The sequence below is a fragment of the Astyanax mexicanus genome, chromosome 21, assembly GCF_023375975.1.
Source record: "Astyanax mexicanus isolate ESR-SI-001 chromosome 21, AstMex3_surface, whole genome shotgun sequence".
In the NCBI taxonomy this organism is placed as follows: domain Eukaryota; kingdom Metazoa; phylum Chordata; class Actinopteri; order Characiformes; family Acestrorhamphidae; genus Astyanax; species Astyanax mexicanus.
Genome location: NC_064428.1, coordinates 30,836,630 through 30,856,167, shown reverse-complemented (window position 1 = coordinate 30,856,167; position 19,538 = coordinate 30,836,630). Strand labels below are relative to the sequence as shown.

At 38.3% G+C, this 19,538-nt stretch overlaps 1 protein-coding gene across 8 annotated transcripts in view; it reads right to left on the bottom strand.

The window, feature by feature from the left end:
* The window catches only part of raph1b (Ras association (RalGDS/AF-6) and pleckstrin homology domains 1b), a 74,891-nt gene that overhangs the window by 20,749 nt on the left and 34,604 nt on the right, over positions 1-19,538 (bottom strand). For 2 of the 8 annotated variants that reach the window (XM_049470165.1, XM_049470162.1), the window contains exons 3-8: positions 5,733-5,867; positions 5,454-5,556; positions 4,666-4,925; positions 4,115-4,477; positions 683-769; positions 293-367 (exon numbers count right to left, since the gene is read on the bottom strand). In XM_049470165.1, the coding sequence (XP_049326122.1) occupies positions 293-367; positions 683-769; positions 4,115-4,477; positions 4,666-4,925; positions 5,454-5,556; positions 5,733-5,867 (1,023 nt within the window). The remainder of the gene's footprint in view (positions 1-292; positions 368-682; positions 770-4,114; positions 4,478-4,665; positions 4,926-5,453; positions 5,557-5,732; positions 5,868-19,538) is intronic. The other 6 variants (XM_049470163.1, XM_049470164.1, XM_022674635.2 and 3 more) reach the window with 6 other exon arrangements.

The window sequence follows — 19,538 nt, the reverse complement described above, 5'->3', positions numbered from 1 at the left end:
AATAGAAATAAAAAACAAATATTAATGAGAAACTTCCACCACCACCGTCTGGATACACCTGTAAAAAAAATCTAAACAGTAAAGAAGAGGGAGGAGTTTCAAGCAAGAGAAAAGCTAGAAAGAAGAGTGTTAAGCAAATCAGAAGACAGGCCTAAGTGTAGAACAGGAGATCATCTACATATACAGTACAAGCAGGAGGAGTGGAGTTAGGCATAGTAAGGACCAACCGCATGCATTGGAGACCAGAAAAAAAAGGGAGATGCTTCATGCAAAAGTAGAAGGCGTGCATCACCTTAGTCAGCAGGTGAGAGGGCTTTCCTGCAATGCTTTTTAAAATCTGGGAGGTTTCCCTGTCCAGGTACGAGTGCTTTACAAGAGCAAAGAAGAGACAAATAAGATATTATACAGTTATAAGTGCAAAAATGATTATTGATTTCAATGAGCTCATCAATCTGGAAAATGTGCAGGTGATTTGTTTAATGTAAAAACAGTGTGAAAGCGAGGCGCGTGTTGATTGTGTTGTATTAATTGAACGGTGGAAAGGTTGATAAGGATTTTAATCATTAAGAAATAAAAAGAAAGATTATGACAATAAAACATACATAATAAAATTATAAGAAAACATGTCCATCTTCAACATGTTCACTAACAAACACATACACTCACACACACACACACTTACAGTGAACTGATCCACTTCCCCCTCCTGTGAGGTGAAGTCTAGGTGCCGTCTGGCAGTGTTACCATTTGCTTTTCTCAGTGAGGCATGCTGGGAAAGGGGGAGGGGCACAGTGGTGACATCACAGACAGACAGGTGAACACACACATTAATCATGCAGGCAGGCAGGCAGGCAGGCTTAGTGAGGCGGGGCCATGGGACACCATGGTACCATGTAAAAGAGAGTCAAAGGTTAGTGTCTTGTTTGTACTGAGCTACCATATGTTAACCTCATATATTTACTATATTTACTTCAGTTCAATTCCTTCAAGTAGCTTCACTGTCTCTGTTATTAGTGTTCCCAAACCTCTGTCTAGTGGCTCTTAATCCTGTTTACATTCCTACTACCTTACTGTCAACCCACCTGTATACACTAACATACGAGGAATTTTCAAGATTTATGCACAATCAAATTACGTAACAACTCATTCATGGTGGTATGATGTAAAATAGTGTTTTTTGCATTTACTTTGACTTTTATTTTTTTATTTTTATATATGTTTTTATCTTGTTGCTGATAACAGTCTGAATGGTCCTTTTTTTTAGTTCAGAACTGTTCTTTGTCCTGTTATATTACTATAACTACAACTCCTATGGCAATAGTACTACTACGAAGTCATAATCTTCTGCTTCTCTGTTTAAAACTGTTGCTTTAGAATCAATTTAAAGCATATTTCATTAGTGCATATTAATGTGCATTAATATACAGTAAACCAAGCTTTGGTAACATGCATTCCATGTGACATACTGGAAACCAGTCCATGTGGAACATGTCCAACATGCTACGACTGCCCAACCAGTGAGATAATTTACATTCAGATCATGCTGTCAATGTAAACGTCCACTCAAATATTACAAAGCATGCAGTCACACAACCCTGTGATCATAATTACCATGATAATGATAATTAATCAGTATTAACCTCAATGTTAATTACAATTACATTCAGCGGGGCATCTCGGTTAATTAAGAATTTCACAGCCCATGCATAAATGGCTGGTGGACACACACGCGCACACACACACAGAGCATGCATACACAATGTTCAATTATAGACCACTCCAATGTAATTATGGTTGGGTTATATTGTATAGGGTACTGTATTATAATAGTTATATAATTTATGTCTTGTTGATTTTCTGAGATGATTGACATTTCTGCCCATTCTACAACGTAATTGGTGATTATTGGCTGTACACACTGCAAATGACTAATTCAAATAAATAAATTAACAAACAAAATATATAAATAAATAAAGAAACAAACACAAGTTCAATAGAAAAATAATTAAATAAATGTGGCATACAAGTAATGTACAACTGCACAGTATATAAATATAAACAAGTCACAAAAAGCATAAAGTATGTAACAACTTTCTCTTTCTATTTGTAATAGATTTTGACATTTATAATAACATTTGGAAATCTATTTAAGGCATAGAATACATTTTTTACTAGTTTTTTTTTATAATGTTAAATTAATAATAATAAAAAAAAACATCTGTAGGTACTCTTATTTTGATGATTTTTCTAAGAGTGTTTTTAACACCTGTAGTTAGTTTTTATGGTCTGAATCAGTTTGTTTACTCTGAGCGTTTCTCCCTCTGTTTGGTTTGGTTTCACACAGACATAAAACCTAAATGCACCAAAATGTGCACCAATAAACCATGTAAGCTCATTGTCTCCTCTGATTGGTTAAAGCTGTCTAGTGCAGGAACAAAAAAGGAAATATAGCAAAAAGATTCTGTGTTCCAGCGTGTATATCTGTGCAGTGTAAAGCTGCTTTAACACAGGATGCTGAAAATTTGCTACTGCACTTTTAAACACCTTGTTTTGAGTGGGACGTGCAGTACAGATTTACATGTAGTAAACAAAGTGTTGCGGCTACAAGCAGTGAATGCTGAACATATCGTGTCTGCAAACAGCATGTAGCAGCAAGGACAGCCTTTGTTTATAGAGGTGGTAATTAGCATTATTTGGCTAATATATCAGATTAAACTGCACCTTATCAGCAGTTTAGCTTAAGTAAAAGGAGCATTTTTGATAGCCTGGTCGGATCGGGACCAGATCACGTTCTCACCACAAGCGAACAGTTCCAGAGTTTAGTTTGTTTTGATCTGCACCTGAGTCCGATTACTGTTTTCACACCTGCTCAATCAAACCACACTAAGGGTCCAAACAAACAAGAGTGGACCAAATAGTGCTGGTGTATAAATGCTCTTCGTGAAAATTTGTGTGTGTTTTTTTTTATCATCAGTTAGATGAGCTGCTATGGAACTAAACTAATCCACACAGTTGCTGAACAGGCATTACATTTACTGTACATTTATAGAAAGTTGCAACTGTGTACACACATGCTTATGAGTGTGTGCACCTTATGTGTGTGTGATGAGTTCATCCAGGCTGTGAATCTGTTTAATGGCTCTGGGCTAAACCCAATAAAACAATCAGCACATTCCAGAAAACCACAGCACACTCCTTTCCATATGGAGTCACACTGCTCTTTAGATAAATACACTCTAACAGCCGTGAATCACCAACACTGAGACTAATGCTGAAGCTTTTATAGACAAAACTGTGACTAATCTGTCCTGTTTTTAAGAATGACTCCCACTTGCCCTGTTTTCCTTACCAAAATGAATGTGTGTGTCCTAAAATACATGACTTACTGACTGGTAAAGTTTTAATCTCTCTAGTAAATGACGCGGGAATGGTTGGTGGTGGGTGTACGTATGTCTCTCACACATGCCTGCCTTACTTTTCTTACTTACTACACTACCACACTGTAGTTGTATGTTCTAGGCAGTATGTATGCTTGCTGGATTTCCTTGTTTACATTAAACTGTTTAGTTAGGCTAGGCTAGTTATTAATACAAGGTATGTGATATCTACTACAAAAAGCAGCACTTGTCCAAAAAACTAAAATAATTAAGTAAAATTAAGTATAAAAAAGAAAAATCATATATTAACTACATTGTATTGTAGTTAACTTTTTAGCAGGGTCTTAACAGTTAATTGAGTTTAATAATTTTGTATCTTTAACAATATCGTTATCGCAAAAAACAACCCTGAAATATTGTGATATTATTTTTGACCATATTGCACAGCCCTATTTATGACCCTATGACTTAAATAGGCTTAAAATGTTGAAACGAAAAGACCTTGTATTTTGTTCTTATAGTAAATTTGAACTAAATGTAATTTATGTTTTCTTTAATTTGTGGCTATGACATCAAATAGAAGTAGTAAATAATAATAACCAAAAATAAAGACATGAAATAAAACATGAAAATTGATATTCAATCATGTGAATAAACACAGCACGTAAGTTTTGAACCAGGTGTGTGAAAGTGTGTGTATGTGACTGTGTGTGTATGTGACTGTGTGTGTTTGTTACCTCAGTGCTGGTCTGGCTCTGGTTCTGCTGTGTTGTGGCCGTCCCTGTGGCAGGCCCCTCCCCCTCCTGCCCCCTCATGTCCAGCGAGTCCATGCTGGAGGCGGAGGCGGAGTTAACGCTGGAGCGAGACGAGCGCGCCTCCTGATCGCTGACCGCTCCCACTGAACCTGTGCGCCGGTGTTGGTGCGAGTTGGTAGTGGTGTTACGCAGTGTGGCAGACGAGTATGATGACGATGAGGATGGCGAGGAAGACTCAGATGTTTGCCGGGCCGCTTCATCCATGCTGCGGGATGCCTTTTCCAACTGGGCTGTGATGTCGTCTAGCGAGAAGTTGGAGGCCATGGGGCGGGACTGGCTGTGGGGCTACACGATACATTGTTATTTACATAACGTTATTTAAAGTGTATATGCTCCATACAGTCATTCTGACAGACTGCAATACACTACATGAAGTGTAGGGGGCGATACAGCCCTATAATGTGTATATGACCCATACAGTCATTCTGACAGACTGCAATACACACTAAACTATTTATATAGTGTGGCCATACCTGCCCACTGGCTCCACGGATAGTGTTAGCAGGTGAAGCACGGGTGCTGCTGCAGGCACTGCCTCCACTGCTCCCACCTCCACTGCTGCCCCCTGCCTGCCGGGCGCTGGCTGAACGCCCTGGTAGGGGCCGTTGACGATTTTTGGGGTCCACTGGCCGCCCATGGGCAGGTTTTCCGATTGTGCTGAGCTCCTGCTCAATTGAGCAGAGGTCAGCCATCAGGGCATCCAGGTCTACTGTTTCACCCTGATTTATGGCTTCTGCAGAGATGAAAGAGAGAACAGAGGGCAAGGTTCACAGTGTGTTTTTATCATGTTACTAATATTAATCTTTTTAATGATTTTAAAACAATGCCAGCAGATTAAATGACATATATTGCAAACGTTAAAACATTGTAGTAGAAGTGTAATATCAATGTGTAATAACAATAGCAACACGGCACATATCAAGGGTACTAAAAGGTTTATTCTGCTTTTGTTGGACTGTCTCTAATGTCCACAGAGGACTTTCTGCTTGATTATGGAGCATTTGGAACCCTTATTTCATAAATCTATTAGGGGGGGATGCTAACAGTTATAGCTCCAGACAGTTCTATTCTATTGGCAATACTCCTAATCCTCTACAAGTATAGACAAATTGTGTGTGTTGACATTTGAACATCTGTGTCGGCAATGGCTGCAAGTTAAAGTAGCTAAATGCATTTATTACAACAACAAATACATGGACATTAATTTGATGTGTTCTACGTATTAATGTAAAATGGTTGTGTATGTGCATGAGACACTGACCATTGATGTTATACATGGAGAAGCGATAGGAAAAGTTGGCCAGGTTGGTCTCTTCCCTGAGAGGAGCTTTCTGTACTTTTCCTGGACGCCCATCATCCAAACTCTACAAAAAGAGTGAAAAACATATTAGAGATAATGAGAACATGATAAAATACTATTCAAAACCACGTCATACAATCATTTCTCTGCTTCAGATACCTAGAACACCTCTATACCAGCTTCTAGGACAATGAAAATGACAAAAATGTATGAAAAAAAAGTGGATGATTGACATGATACCATTGTGTGTGTCACCTGAGTGAGTTTGTCCAGCTCTCCCAGCCAGGCCCCGAACATCTTATCCAGGTCTTGATCCTCCTTATCGCTGTCTTCTTCAGCAGCATGGTCCAGCTCATCATCTGATACCTGCTCCATCTGGAACACAAACACAGACAGATGAACATAAACATCTTACAGCTCTCACTCGTGATAAACTCTTCATTTTTCACATCTACTGACATCATCACAGACACCATATATAAACACAGCATCCTCAAAATGTTCCCTCACATTTTCTGTGCATCATCAATCTGTTATGATAATCATGTCAACAGTCTCTAGTTTTGGGTCTAATCCACTCAAACCAGCATATTACACACTAACACAAAACCACCACAATGTCAATCAGTGTCGCTGCAGTGCTGAGAATGACCCACCATCCAAATAATAGAGTAGCTGCTCTGTGGGGGGGGGGGGGCGCAGACAATTGAAGAACAGGGTGAAAGGAGGATAGTAATAAAAGTATGCAGAAACACAGATACAAAACTACGGTCTGTATTTATAAAAATACAATGTCCTATATAAGATCAGTGGCACTGATACAAGGAGATGCTCATAATGTCATGCTTGATCAATGCATAACCAGATAACATGATGAACCATGGGTATTACAATAGTGCAATAGGGCACCCAATTGGCCCACTATCTATTACTGTGCATTGCAGGATTGTGTGGCGAGTAGGGGTGTGCCATATATCATATTGTACACAACAATTTCACCAATATTTTTCTACAACGTGACTAATTACTAATTTATGCCCTGAAATATTGTGCCATATCACCCACCCCTAATTATCACATGAGGGTACTACTTTTTTGCTGTTTTTAGCAAAAGAAAAATTCACACTGTTCTTATTTCCCATTATATTTCTACTAGAGACAGATTATATTTATCTAGTATCATTTATTTTACTTTAATCCTGAATATATGGAGATATATGGAGTGCGTTATTAGTAACATGACATTCTGGATCATTGACTTTTGTGTATAAATCTAAGAAAATATTTGTATTTTTTTAATATCTCAGTTAGGGGTGTGCCATATCATATTGTATGTAATAACAACATGTAATTTTAATTTTGTTGCAGTAGTGTATTTTTGAAATATATATTTTTTAATTCAGTGTTTGGTCATATCGACAACAGTATCATTATTGCGAAAAATACCATGAAATATTGTAATATTATTTCAGGGTCATATCGCCCATTCCCCAGTGTAGAGAGCACTATGTTTTTCTTTTCTATGTTTTTTCTTTACTTTCTAAGTCAAATTTCAGCACATTTTGGCCTTAACCTAAAATTAACCTGACCTGACACCAATACTAAAAGACCAGACAGCTTTCAGATACACTCTGAAGAACCTCTGTGTGCTAAACATCACTCATCCTTCTGAGGTTGCCAACCAGAAGGGTGTAACATGTTTGACGTGGTTGGTAACCCACCCGACATCTCTCAAGACTGGCACAGTTGCTATAGCAACGGCTGCCGGCTCTTCTACAAATGGTTTTCCTCCCTGTTGTAGCTATGGCAACCCCCTCCCATCACCCCCCAATGTAGAGTGTATGCGTATTCAATCTAATGAAAAGAACATGACCTTAAATGTTTATGAGCACTCTATTACTATTAGCTCTCTCAGTATTTTTTTGGTCCTAATAAAACCACAGAAACAGCTCCAATATCCAGCCTGACAGTGTTGTATAAAGTGCTGAACACGTGTGGGCTATCAGCACTACATTATACACAGTTTGACCCTGTTCTTTAATGCTTAGGACCTCACAAGACCACCATTGAGAAGCTACAGTAGTATTTGGATGGTGTGTAACGAGTGCATCAGTCACAGCAGTGCTGCTGTTTAAAACTGTTTAAAAATTCTCTGTGTTAGCTATGTGGGGTCCTGTTCATTGAAGAACAGGGCAAAATAAGGATAACAGAATATGTAGATAACAGATAAAAGACACAACTTTGTAAATAGCAGTAAAGCTTTACAGTGAACAGTAAAACAAACAAAACAGACCTGCTTGCTTTCAAAGAGAGTGACACTACTATCACTATATAGATGTTTTTATATTGTTTCAAAAATTATGATAATATTTTGACTTTATGATCACATACTAAATACAACCTGACTTTTAATAATTCAAAATACATGGAACAAATATGGAAAAATACAGATAAAATATGGACAAAAATACTAACAGAAAAAAGGATAAGAGCAATAATACAACTAATAATGACCATACTCATATGTTGAAGTTGGGCATTCAGGGCACACTATTAAAGTTTGGATTTGGTCTCGACACAGACTATATAATGTTTTATGGTGATACATGAATGCCCTCTACTGGATATCAATAGAACAACGATTTAGACTGATGCTGATGCAGCATCAACCAAAATCAGGTTGATGCAGAGAGTGAGTCAGCATGAGTGTGTGTGTCGGAGTAAGTGTATGAGTGTTTTTATGAGTGTGTGTGTGGGAGCTAGGTCTTTTTAGACTATTACTGAACAGAGTAACATATTAGGTCATACAAATGTGCGAGGGTGTTGCTTCAGTCATTTGCTCAACATTAGGCATTAAAACAATGCCAGGATATCTAATATATCCAACATGTCTGATATTACACCACTGTAAATATTTACCCCCTTCCCTCATTTCTTTAACACATTATGTCCACATGTTTGTTGACATTATCTATAATGAACGCATTTAGGTTTATTTAAGCCACCCCAATAGCTGAAACAGGTGTGCAAACACACACACCTACACACTCTTGTAGAATCAAAACCAGTGTGTTCTTTAATAATAAATCCCTACTGTTGACTGTCTTGAAATCAGCAGGACACACTGAACTCTAGTGGGTTTATATAAACATACTCCACATGTGCGCACGCACACACACATGCAAGCAAGCACAAAACAGCAAGACAGATACACAGACAGACTGACGCATACACATACACTCAAAAGGGTTATATGCACAGGATGCTGACATGTGTCTCTACTGGACACACACACACATACACAGTGGTGAGTGCTGAAGCAGCTGTCTTGCAGAAAATAGCTACGCTGAGGTTGTGCATGCATGTGTGTAAAAAATCTGGCATTAAACACTCTGTCTGTGCCTGACAGAGACCTAAGGAGAGAGAGAGACCAACAGAGACAGACAGATAAATTAACAAATGAATGAAAGATCGAGAGAGTAACAGAAAGAGACATAGAAAGACAGAGAAACATAGTAACAGAGAGAGTGTGAGACACAGACAGAATGACTGACAAAGTATGAGAGAGACAGAGAGAGAAACAGAAGAATCAAGAGTGTGACTGAGAGAAAGGCCAAGTGAGACAAAGAGTGACAGAAACACAGACAGACAAAGAGAGATAACTCTCAAAGAGAGAGAGAGACAGAGAGTAAGAAAGGGATATAGACAAACTAAGATGCACACAAGCAAGAGATATGACACAGAGAAAGACAGAAAGACAGACAGAAAGACAAAGAAACACAATGACAGACTGAGTGTAAGACACAAGAGATACATAGTAACAAAGACAGAGGCAGTCAAAGAGAGACAGGAAAGAGAGAGAGAGGCCGAGAGAAAGAGAGAGACAGACAGAGACAGATTCAGAGAGAGAGAGTAAGAAAGGGAGCTAGACAGACAAACCTAGATGCACACAAGCATGAGACATAAATGAAAGGAAGAGATAAAAAAGAGAGATAGAGATAGAGAGAGAGAGAGAGAGAGAGAGAGAGAGAGAGAGAGAGAAAGGGAGAGAGAAAGACAGACCAAGACACAGGAAAGTGCAGAAACTGACAGAGACAGACTAACACAGACTAAGACAGACACAGAGAGGAAAAATACAATTAAATGGTTGAACATGACAGACATAGAGTGTGTGTTCTGCTGCTCCTGTCACACTGAACACAAGGGCCATCATAGAGTAGGAGGGGGACAGTTGGGCTGTACAGCAGACATCTTCAGCACAAGCTACTGTGTATGTGTGTGAGTGTGTGTATGTGTGTGAGTGTGTGTATGTGTGTGTGTGTGTGTGTCTGTGAACAGGAAATGTCCAGGATGTGCAGAATTCTTCATTTCCCTCATGAGCTGTTCTGTCAGGGCTCTCCCACCCTCCAGCTGCTCTTTGTTTCTCTCCCTCCACTCATCTCTCTCTCTCTCCATCTCTGACATCATGGTTGGCATACAATAAGCAAGAGAACAAGTGAGGGGGGTGACCAGACCATCCTTGTCATTTATTCACACACACACACACACATGCACTTGCAGTGCAATTCAATTATAAAGAGAGCAGGAACAGACTGCTCTATCAGTCCTGCCCCAGCTGGTCCTTTTAACTCTTCTGATCCCAGACAACCCTGACTTTCAAAAGGGACCTCAGAGACTACATTTAGGGTAGTGTATCCCTAAGTGAGAGAGCAGGATAATGCTCCTCCACACACAGCAAAAGTTTGCCCAGGAATGTAATCATATTCACACTGTAACATAACAGAAAAAGATGATTATGATGGGTGTGATTACACCTCCAACATTTAAACAGACAGCAATGTAGTAATATCTGGTCTGGAACATTTCAGGGCTACCAGCCAAAGACTGAAGAAACTGTTCTAGACAGATGTCCCAGAGGAATTATGCGTTGTGCCCGACTGTGAGTCAAGTCAGACCCAACACTGATGACTCTGAACTCTCCCAGTTTGACCTATAAACTCAAATGACCTCAGGGTCAGACAAAAATAAGAAATGTGACTCAGGGAAGCAGAACAGTTAGCTGTTGCTAAGCTTGTGGATTAAAGGGCTCAAGCATACTGTGATTATTTAGAATTTGTATAGTGAATTGACCCTATATTTTGCAGATTTTTGAACTTTTTTTTCCATACAGCCTAAGAATGCTGAGTCCAATCCAGTGTATCATGATCTGGGGTCATGCAGACACAGTTTAATGAACTAAGCTCAATCCTGTTCTAATTCTTTGTTGTTGTTATAATTTCTCAGATTTCATTGATTTCATTCTCAGATTGAAAGTTAAAATGTGATTGCACTATAGGGGTGGGCGATATGGCTTTAAAATAATATCACAATATTTCAGGGTATTTTTGCGATAACGATATACTTGGCGATATAGGAAAACTAAAATAATTCATTCATTTCAGGAATATAGTATAACAGTATAACAGTATAATCACAACGTGGCAAAATAAATATAAACTGCAAACTAAAACAATTATACAATAAATACACCTAAAGCTTCACAGTAAATAACAGAGCAATTTTAAGACAGAACAGCCCTATTATCACGATATGGGTTTTTAATATTATGATATTTCTGTGTCACGATATATTGTATACAATATAATATTGCCCACCCCTATTGCACTATTAGAATACTGGTACTTTGAGTAGCTTTAAACACAAGCACATTTAAATGCATAAGGAACTCTTTCATAGGGGTGGGACACAATATCAATATCACAATATATTTAAAAATTTTTGTTTGTGATACATTATCGATACCTAGTGTTAAATATCAACATTTAAAATTTAAACATAGATGCTCCAAACATACTAAGGCACGCACCTCAATTAGTCTTAAAGTTACTGCCTCAATACTCCACATGGTGGCGCTATAATCGAATCAATAGTGTAAATCTGCTTTGATGAATATTGGACGTTACATTTTGTGAAACTGACACAAATAAATCCATAATTCCTGGTATTTGCTTATTTAGGGGTATTTTATCCTCTTCAGTAACACAAATGACGTTAAGTATTAAGTATAATTGTCTTGGGATATAACCCTCCCACTCCTACTCTTTAAACCACACCTCCTCACTAACGCCTCCAACCTTTCTCAGACCAAAGGCTAACTAACACTCACCTCACGCCAGATTACTGAGTTATGATACTCAGACAGGGAGAAGTGTGACTCGAGGGTTGGTGTCATTAACTCCGGCTCTGGAGAACAGAGCGCTTATCTCTCCAGGCTGAGATCATAGCAGCTGATGCACTGACGCACTGTCACTGAACTGACTCGCTGTGGTCTATTATCTCTATTATCTGTGGGATTAATTAGTCAGCGTGAGGCGTAAATTCGATAGCCAGAGACAACAAATCAATAACTGATGTACTTTGGTCAATATGGGACGTTTCTTCATTGTCTCTAATGAAGAAAATGAATTAACAATCAAATGCAGAGGTTCTGGTGGACTGGTGGAGAAATTCTGAGAAATTCTAGTCTAGACTCTGTAGACTGCTTTAACAGAGACATGCCAAAAGTCATGGGATAGTAGTATGTAAACTGGTTGTGAAGTATTACATAAGAGGACAGCTTGAGAATAAATTCCCATACCTGTATTAATTGTGAGGTGCTTAAAGATTCATTGCTGTCAGTTTAACAGAATTTCACAGCCAATATTCTTTACCGCAGGTATAGCCTATTTATTTGATTATAGCGCCATCATGTGGAGTAATGAAGCAGTAACTTTAATAAGTCTAATTTTATGTTTCAATAAAAAAATCCATAATTGAAGCCACTTATGGATACAAAATATTTGATACAATACAATATATTGTCCATCCCTTATTTGTAAATCAGCATTGAAGTTATCTGAAAAATCAAAAGTGATTACCAGGCCCAACTCCCACCATCTTGTTTTTCCAATATTAAGTAACTAATTCTAATATATATTTAACTTGTCTTAACACATGAGCACATCCTAAATGCCCTATTGAAAAGTTTGAACACCCAGTGTGAGTTACAGAACAAGGTTACAAAACATTACCATGGCACTTGAACACGGCTCAGTAAAGGGGGCAGGAAATGGATATAATATGCTGCCGCACCGTGAACTGACCTTTCAGAAATGCTGCGCTGTACAGCTCCACAAATGGCCGATTGTGATGGCCTACTGTAAACGGACAATATTGAATGGACGTTTCATCAAACGGGGGTTAACGCATGGGCGTGTGGAAAGGGAGGGATATTTTTAGCAGTGTACCCCCACCCACTCCCCCACCCCTACATTATGTTCCTGTGCTATAGGCTTCTGGAGTGTTCTGCACTGGGAAAGGCTCCTGTTCTAGTGAGGTCAAACCGGGAAAAACTCTCAACACAGCAAACAATGAAGAAAAAACTATGGGAAAGAGTGAGCATGATGCTTTTGTAATTGTAAATATGGCCAGCTAGAGTGCTGGGAGAGGTCAGTGCGGCTAAAGTCCACATAAGAACCATTGTTGTCTAGAGAAAGAACCTTTAGGGGAATACCCTTAGTGAACAAGTAAACGGAGTGGCTCAAAAATGTGTTTTATTCTGCTTTTGCTTTTATTCGGTTTCTTCCTGTGGGCTAGAAGTGTGAAGGGAGTGTTCCATTTCCATGACTAACCCCTTAAAACCCTTTAAATTCTGTATGTAAGCCCACACTTCATTAGTCTAATGCACTGCAATTTTCATCACTTCAAAATGTCCTAGAATAGAACCATGTGGGACTCCACTCAATCTACAGTATAGCTACATTTCTATCTAATAGTTTTATTGTTATATTGTACATACACTGGTCAAGCATAACATTATGACCAAAACTTCTTGTTTCTAGAACCAATATTATTTTTTTAGCTGCACAGAGCATTTAGAAGCACATAAATAAATAAATAAATAAATAAACAGACTGTATAAATATAAATACACAGTGTAATCATTTTGTGTCTCAGCGTTGCTATTATTATTATCCTCCTTTTACACTTTTTTTTTTCCAATGGACAAGACCCAAGAGAAACACCACAGAGCAGCTACAACTTGGGTGGTGGGTCACTGCAGCAGTGCTGTTGGAGTTTTTAAACACCTCAGTGTCACTGCTTGACTGAGAATAATCCATCAATAGCGTCCCGTGGGCAGCATCCTGTGACCACTGATAAAAGTATAGAGGATGATCAACCTATCTGTGCAGCACAGAGCTTCTGTTTCTGACTTTACATCTACAAGGTGGAGTGTCTAATAGTGGACACAGTGTTTAAAAACTCCAGCAGCACTACTGTAGTATCTGATCCACTCATAACAGAATCACCAAAGACCTGGTTAATCAAACCAATCAGCATTGATTTTCTGTACACTGCAGACTGAAATAACCTCAAACACAAAAACGCAAAACTCCAAAACTCACTTAGAGAGAATTATTTTTAATCTTCAAGCATTAGTCTCTGTTTTGAGACAAGATATGCAGTCCCCTGGGCGGGAGGAGGCATGATGCTTGTTTTGTGTGGATAGATATTACTCACATGCTGATTTCAGATCAGTTCTGTGGCTTACATGATAATAGCTAGGGTAAAGATTTTGAGTAGGGGAATTGATCTTGGATCATAAAAAATAGATCTCTGTAGGGGGAGACAGGGATAAATGAACCATGCAGAAGTAGCAGGATAAGAATAGATCAGGGAGAGAGCACTGGCAGGGAGGGATGATGGAGCTAGAGCAGAAACATTCCCTCAGAAAAAGTAATCAGCTTAGATGCCCTCTTAGAGGCTGGTGTAAGAGGAGGTAATTCTGAAAAATAGGGGTGTAAGAAAACATCAATGTATTGAAGCATTGTGATATGTTGTTTTGCATTACTAAAACAATCTCAAAAACACTGCATTGAATTTTAGGTTAGATAGCAGTGATCCTGTCTTCAGGTCCCACATTTCTGATTGGACAAAAAGTCAACTTTTTGATGCATCATGTCACTAGGTTGTTGCCAATGCACAGCTCTAGAATTAATGACGTTTCTATTTGATTTTCAAACTACATATTATATTCATTTGATAATGACATGATATTTGAATTAATTTACATTAAACCAGGGGCACAATCAAGAGTTTCCCGCTCATGCTGATTTAATTCAATCACTTCTCCATTCTCCAGCTGTATGATTTGCCCATAATGTAATATGAAAGTTTGAACGATGATGATGTTGAATAGAGAAGGAACCAAGGGAGTTGTTGGTGTAGAGCATTAAGTAACACCACACCCTTCCCCTATGCCAAAATGTTTTTCACATAATGTAAATTTATATTTCAGTCGTTACATTGTGTCCAAAGTTCATGATAAATTCACCAATAGAAAGGCTGCAAAATGACTTGAAATAAAATATTTTTTAATTGAAAGATAAGATGCTCTTTCCTTTTCCTGTAATTGCACCACTTTGGAGATACAAGGTTCTTGTGTGACAAATTGTCTTTGCGAAAGCAGACTAAGATAGATATTGCACATATTTTTTTCCTCATTCTTCATCTCTTTAATAGTCCCAGCCACCCACACACACATTTACACACCTGTGTGTTATCTAACACGGTCTGTCGATCTGAATGCATCTGAGCCAGGATCCACAGGCCCACATGACCTGCTAATTGCAGCCATATCACTGCAGCCATAAACCACTTTGTTCCTCTTGTTTACACAAACATTTATTTCCACATCTTTATTAAGGCTGGGAATCTCAGGGCATCTCACGATAAGATACTGTCATGATATGATGCTGAAAACAATGATTATATCATGATACTCTGATACTCTCATGATGCTACGATACTTCACGGCACCCCTTGTTATTTAAGAAGATAAAATACTCTTAAATAAGTAAATAACAGGAACTATTATGGAAACAGTTAGTTTCACAGATTTTCAAAGAACATTCTTTACCGTAGGTTTACCCTGCTAACAGGATACCCCCCCGCCCCATCAACAGTGGTTAGAAAGCTACAGTAAGTTGATTCATGAAAGTAAAGTATATTTCATAATGAGAAAGAGTGCATTGAACATTACAGAATCCCTGCATGACAACGCATTACTAGGTTTGCCTGGAAATGTTCATGTCCAGCCCTGCCCTTGACCATCAATCAGTATCATCCTGGTCTTTGTTAGCCATGTTAGCTTAGACCATTTCATTTTTGTACTGTATCTAGGCCACATTTTCCTCTCCTCTCTGTTGATTTCCTTGTTCTTCAGTGTGCATCTCACATCTCTGTCTTTCTGTCCAATTCATCCACATATCTTTAGCTCTGTTCCCTAGCAACACTTTTGAGTTGCTCTGAAATGTGAACCATCTCTGAGATGCTTAGCTTTTCCATCAGTCTGTTTTATCTCCACACAACCTAAAAAGCTTTCTGTGGCTATTAATGTGGAGTAAGGCCTGGAAAACATATCCAGTTGTTTTGTTTTTAAACAAAACTGTCCAAAACTACATGAAAACACTTTTGATTGACGACATTAAATTTTAAGCATGTTTATGTCCAAAAGCTACTAGAGCCATGTCATCTGATGGTGTTGATTTACTGTGTTAAACCAAGTCTAAAGTCAGTGCAGTGTTTTTCCACAAAATCTTACAGCACTTCATGCTTCGCTCTGCTGACAATTTATGTGGAGATGCAGATTTTATTTTCCAGCAGGACCTTTGCACTCTGCCCACATTGCCAAAAGTACCAATTGGTCTTATATAATATTCTAATTTTCTGAGACAAAATTTTTTAGGATTTTATTGTCTGTAAGCTATAATAATCATCAATAAAAGACATAAACGCTAAACGATCTATAAAATAGATCACTCTGTGTGTAATACATCTATATAATACATGAAATCTACATTTTGAACTAAATAAGGTAAAGTAACTGCAAAATAAAATGATATTCTAATTTTTTAAGATGCACTAGCATATTTAATCATAACCCCTCCATCATGATATATAGTTTTAGCCAACACAATCCTGATTTCCACACAAACGACTCAATAAATGCATTTTATTTTAATCCAATCGAACACAGATGATAACCTGTGTAGCTGGTTTGATTTACTGATCTGGTCATTTCTGTTCCTGCGTTCCTATATAAAACAGGCTTTAATATATTGTTATTTAGGGTGCACTCCCCAGCCCTAAGTAGATCTGACACAGAAATATGACCCTTTAAAGGTCATTACCCATCTCCAGCAGTAGCAGATGTACTGGAACTTGTCCAACATTGACTGCAGGACCAGAGCTACCTGACCGCCACCCACAGCTCCCACAGCCCTACTTTCTATAAGGATGGCAGCAACACACTAGCACTAGTGTCTGCCAATGTCCAAGAGCCAAATCTAACCCAGAAAGCTGTCAATTTCAGTTTGTGTCTTTCAGACATCACAGACAAGAGTGGCATCTTTTACCTGCCAGCAATTTTAGAAAAAATAACAGACCTCATCAAAAAAGGAGAAAAAAAAGACATGGAGAGGGAGGCAGAAAGAGAGAAAAGGAGAGAGAAAAACAGATTTTTTGGGGTGTTGCCTGGTCTTAAGAAAATATCTACGTCATTTCCTCAGCATGACCAAGCGGAAACAACAGTGCTGGATGCCACACGCCCAGACACGGCTGGCAGACCCAATGAAAGGGCTCCTTTGAAAAAGGCGTGGCACAATTCCAAGGGTCATTACAGGCGTGTCGTCTTTACAGCGGCAAAGTACATCCTGCTCTTATTCCACAGAAAGGTCAAGCAATGAGTCCAGATGGGGATAGGTGTGGTTATTTCAGTGGGCAGACATTCAGGGAAAAATGCAACAGTCAATAGGAAAGTACATCTCAAAACAAGCTACATGTGTGGTTCTAAAACCAGTGGCTTCACCTTTTCTGAACGTAAACTCTGGTGCACTATTCTAATGTATATAAACTCAGCTGAAGTGATCTGTGTGGCAAATTCAAAAAAATATATAAAAAAAAAAAAAAAAAAAAAAAAAACATTGTGCTGCTTCGTTTAGAAACAACAGTTTTTTTAGTGGAAGTTTAAGCTGAGAGAAGTGCAATTTTCATAAAAACATATCGTTCTTAACTGTAAATTCGAATTAATTGATAAAATCTGTTTTTCGCCAAGCTTTACCAGCTGCATCGCCAGATTTGTCCCCAACTAAAAATGTTGGCTGTTAGATGTGCTATCAACATTGCATGTGTATATGTTGAATCACCAAATGCTCCCTTGTGGAAAAGCATGTTAAATTCAAAACTATCAAGCATCAGATAACAGCAACAATGTTCATATGAGTCATGTTTTAATTTGTACAACCTCATAATTACCATTCATATGCCTTATTACTGTGCAAGTTACTCTAAAAACTCAACTCATAACAGTTATATAAGCCAAACGAAGATTACAAACGCAAACAAATTAACTTCATGTGCTATCTGCTGACTTTGACATACATTCATTTGTCAAACTATGCCTAAAAAACATTAGGACTATGTAAGTGACTACTTTATAGTGTAGGAAAACTACTGGTCAGTAACATGTTGGCATGACCTTACTACAATTCTACCAAACTCTGACTAGCTTTTATTCGCTGTTTCTTCAATTAGCATTTCTAGGAATTTCCACTGCTTCAGAATGAGTGGTGCTCTATGAGTGATCCTCTATCAATGTCTTGTAATAAAAATGAGCTACAGCTACATGACTGAGCGCTGTGGTATTTTGGGAAGTGCTTATTAAAGGGAGTGTGATCCAGCTGAGGAACTTTTTCGGATCTCGTGACCGTGTGAGGGAGTATAAAAGGGTTCTATCTGGGGCATCTGGCCTTCAGGGATTACTGGCTGCAATAGAGGATAGTGATCTGTCCTCGCCTCCAGATATATCTCATACATCCGGTCCTTACACACACTCCTACACATACACACCAGTCATACATTTGTCTAAACAAATGCCTGAAGCTTAGTGCCTGACCAGGTCTGTGTATTAGTAAGAACATGGTTATGCATGATACATGAGCCATGATTCAATATATTATGATATATAGTGGTACTGTGAAGCAAAATAACTAGTGGTGTCAATCGATTAAAAATTGAATTCGATTAATCACAACAAAATTCTGTAATTAAATGCAATTAATCACACTTGTGAGATGGGGTGAGCATTTAAATGTCCTGGGGGAAATATGTAACGGTCAGTAGTCAGTAATGTCTACACCAGGGATGGGCAACTTCCATGATGGAGAGGGCCACATTTTTTCCAGCATGACCATTGGAGGGCCACATGACCTCGCACTTCAAATAATTGAATATGAAAAACGCTACAAATGATTTTCAATAAGAACAAATTTTATATGAATTTATATCTGTATGTTTACAGCACCAACATTTATCAACAACTATTTTCTGCATATTAATGCATTTTAATACGGCAAAAGACAAACCGTTTGCTTAAAAAAAGTGCAAAAAGGAAGTCCTTCATATCAAAGAACAAAAAGTTTGCTTAAAAAACTGATTGCAAATACAGTAGTTCCTCTGTGTAAAATAAGTTCATTATAACAAGTCCTTCATAAGCAACAAGGACAAAACATTTGCTTATAAAAGTGCAAAAGGCATTTGAACTCATTTATAACAAAGAACAAAAAAGATTTAAAAACTGATTGCAAATAGCTCATTCAATAATAGCAGAAAACTAGACCACAGAGGCCCAACATTTATTGAAGCTAATGAGAGAGCTGTGGTTTGGCCTGCTGGCTCACAATGGACTGGATGTCAATGTCAATTTTCGTGGTTGTTTGGCAGCGCCCTCTAGCGGTCAAAAGTAGAATTACGTTTTTTTTGTTTTGTTTTTTTTTTTGTTTTTTTTTTTTAATTATGAAATTATTAAATTATTTTTGATCTATTCGCGGGCCGCACTGAGTGATGACGAGGGCCGTGTGCGGCCCCCGGGCCGCCAGTTGCCCATCCCTGGTCTACACTGTCCCTTTAAGAGCCTCTTATGCTAAGCTGAGAGGGTAGAAAACCAGA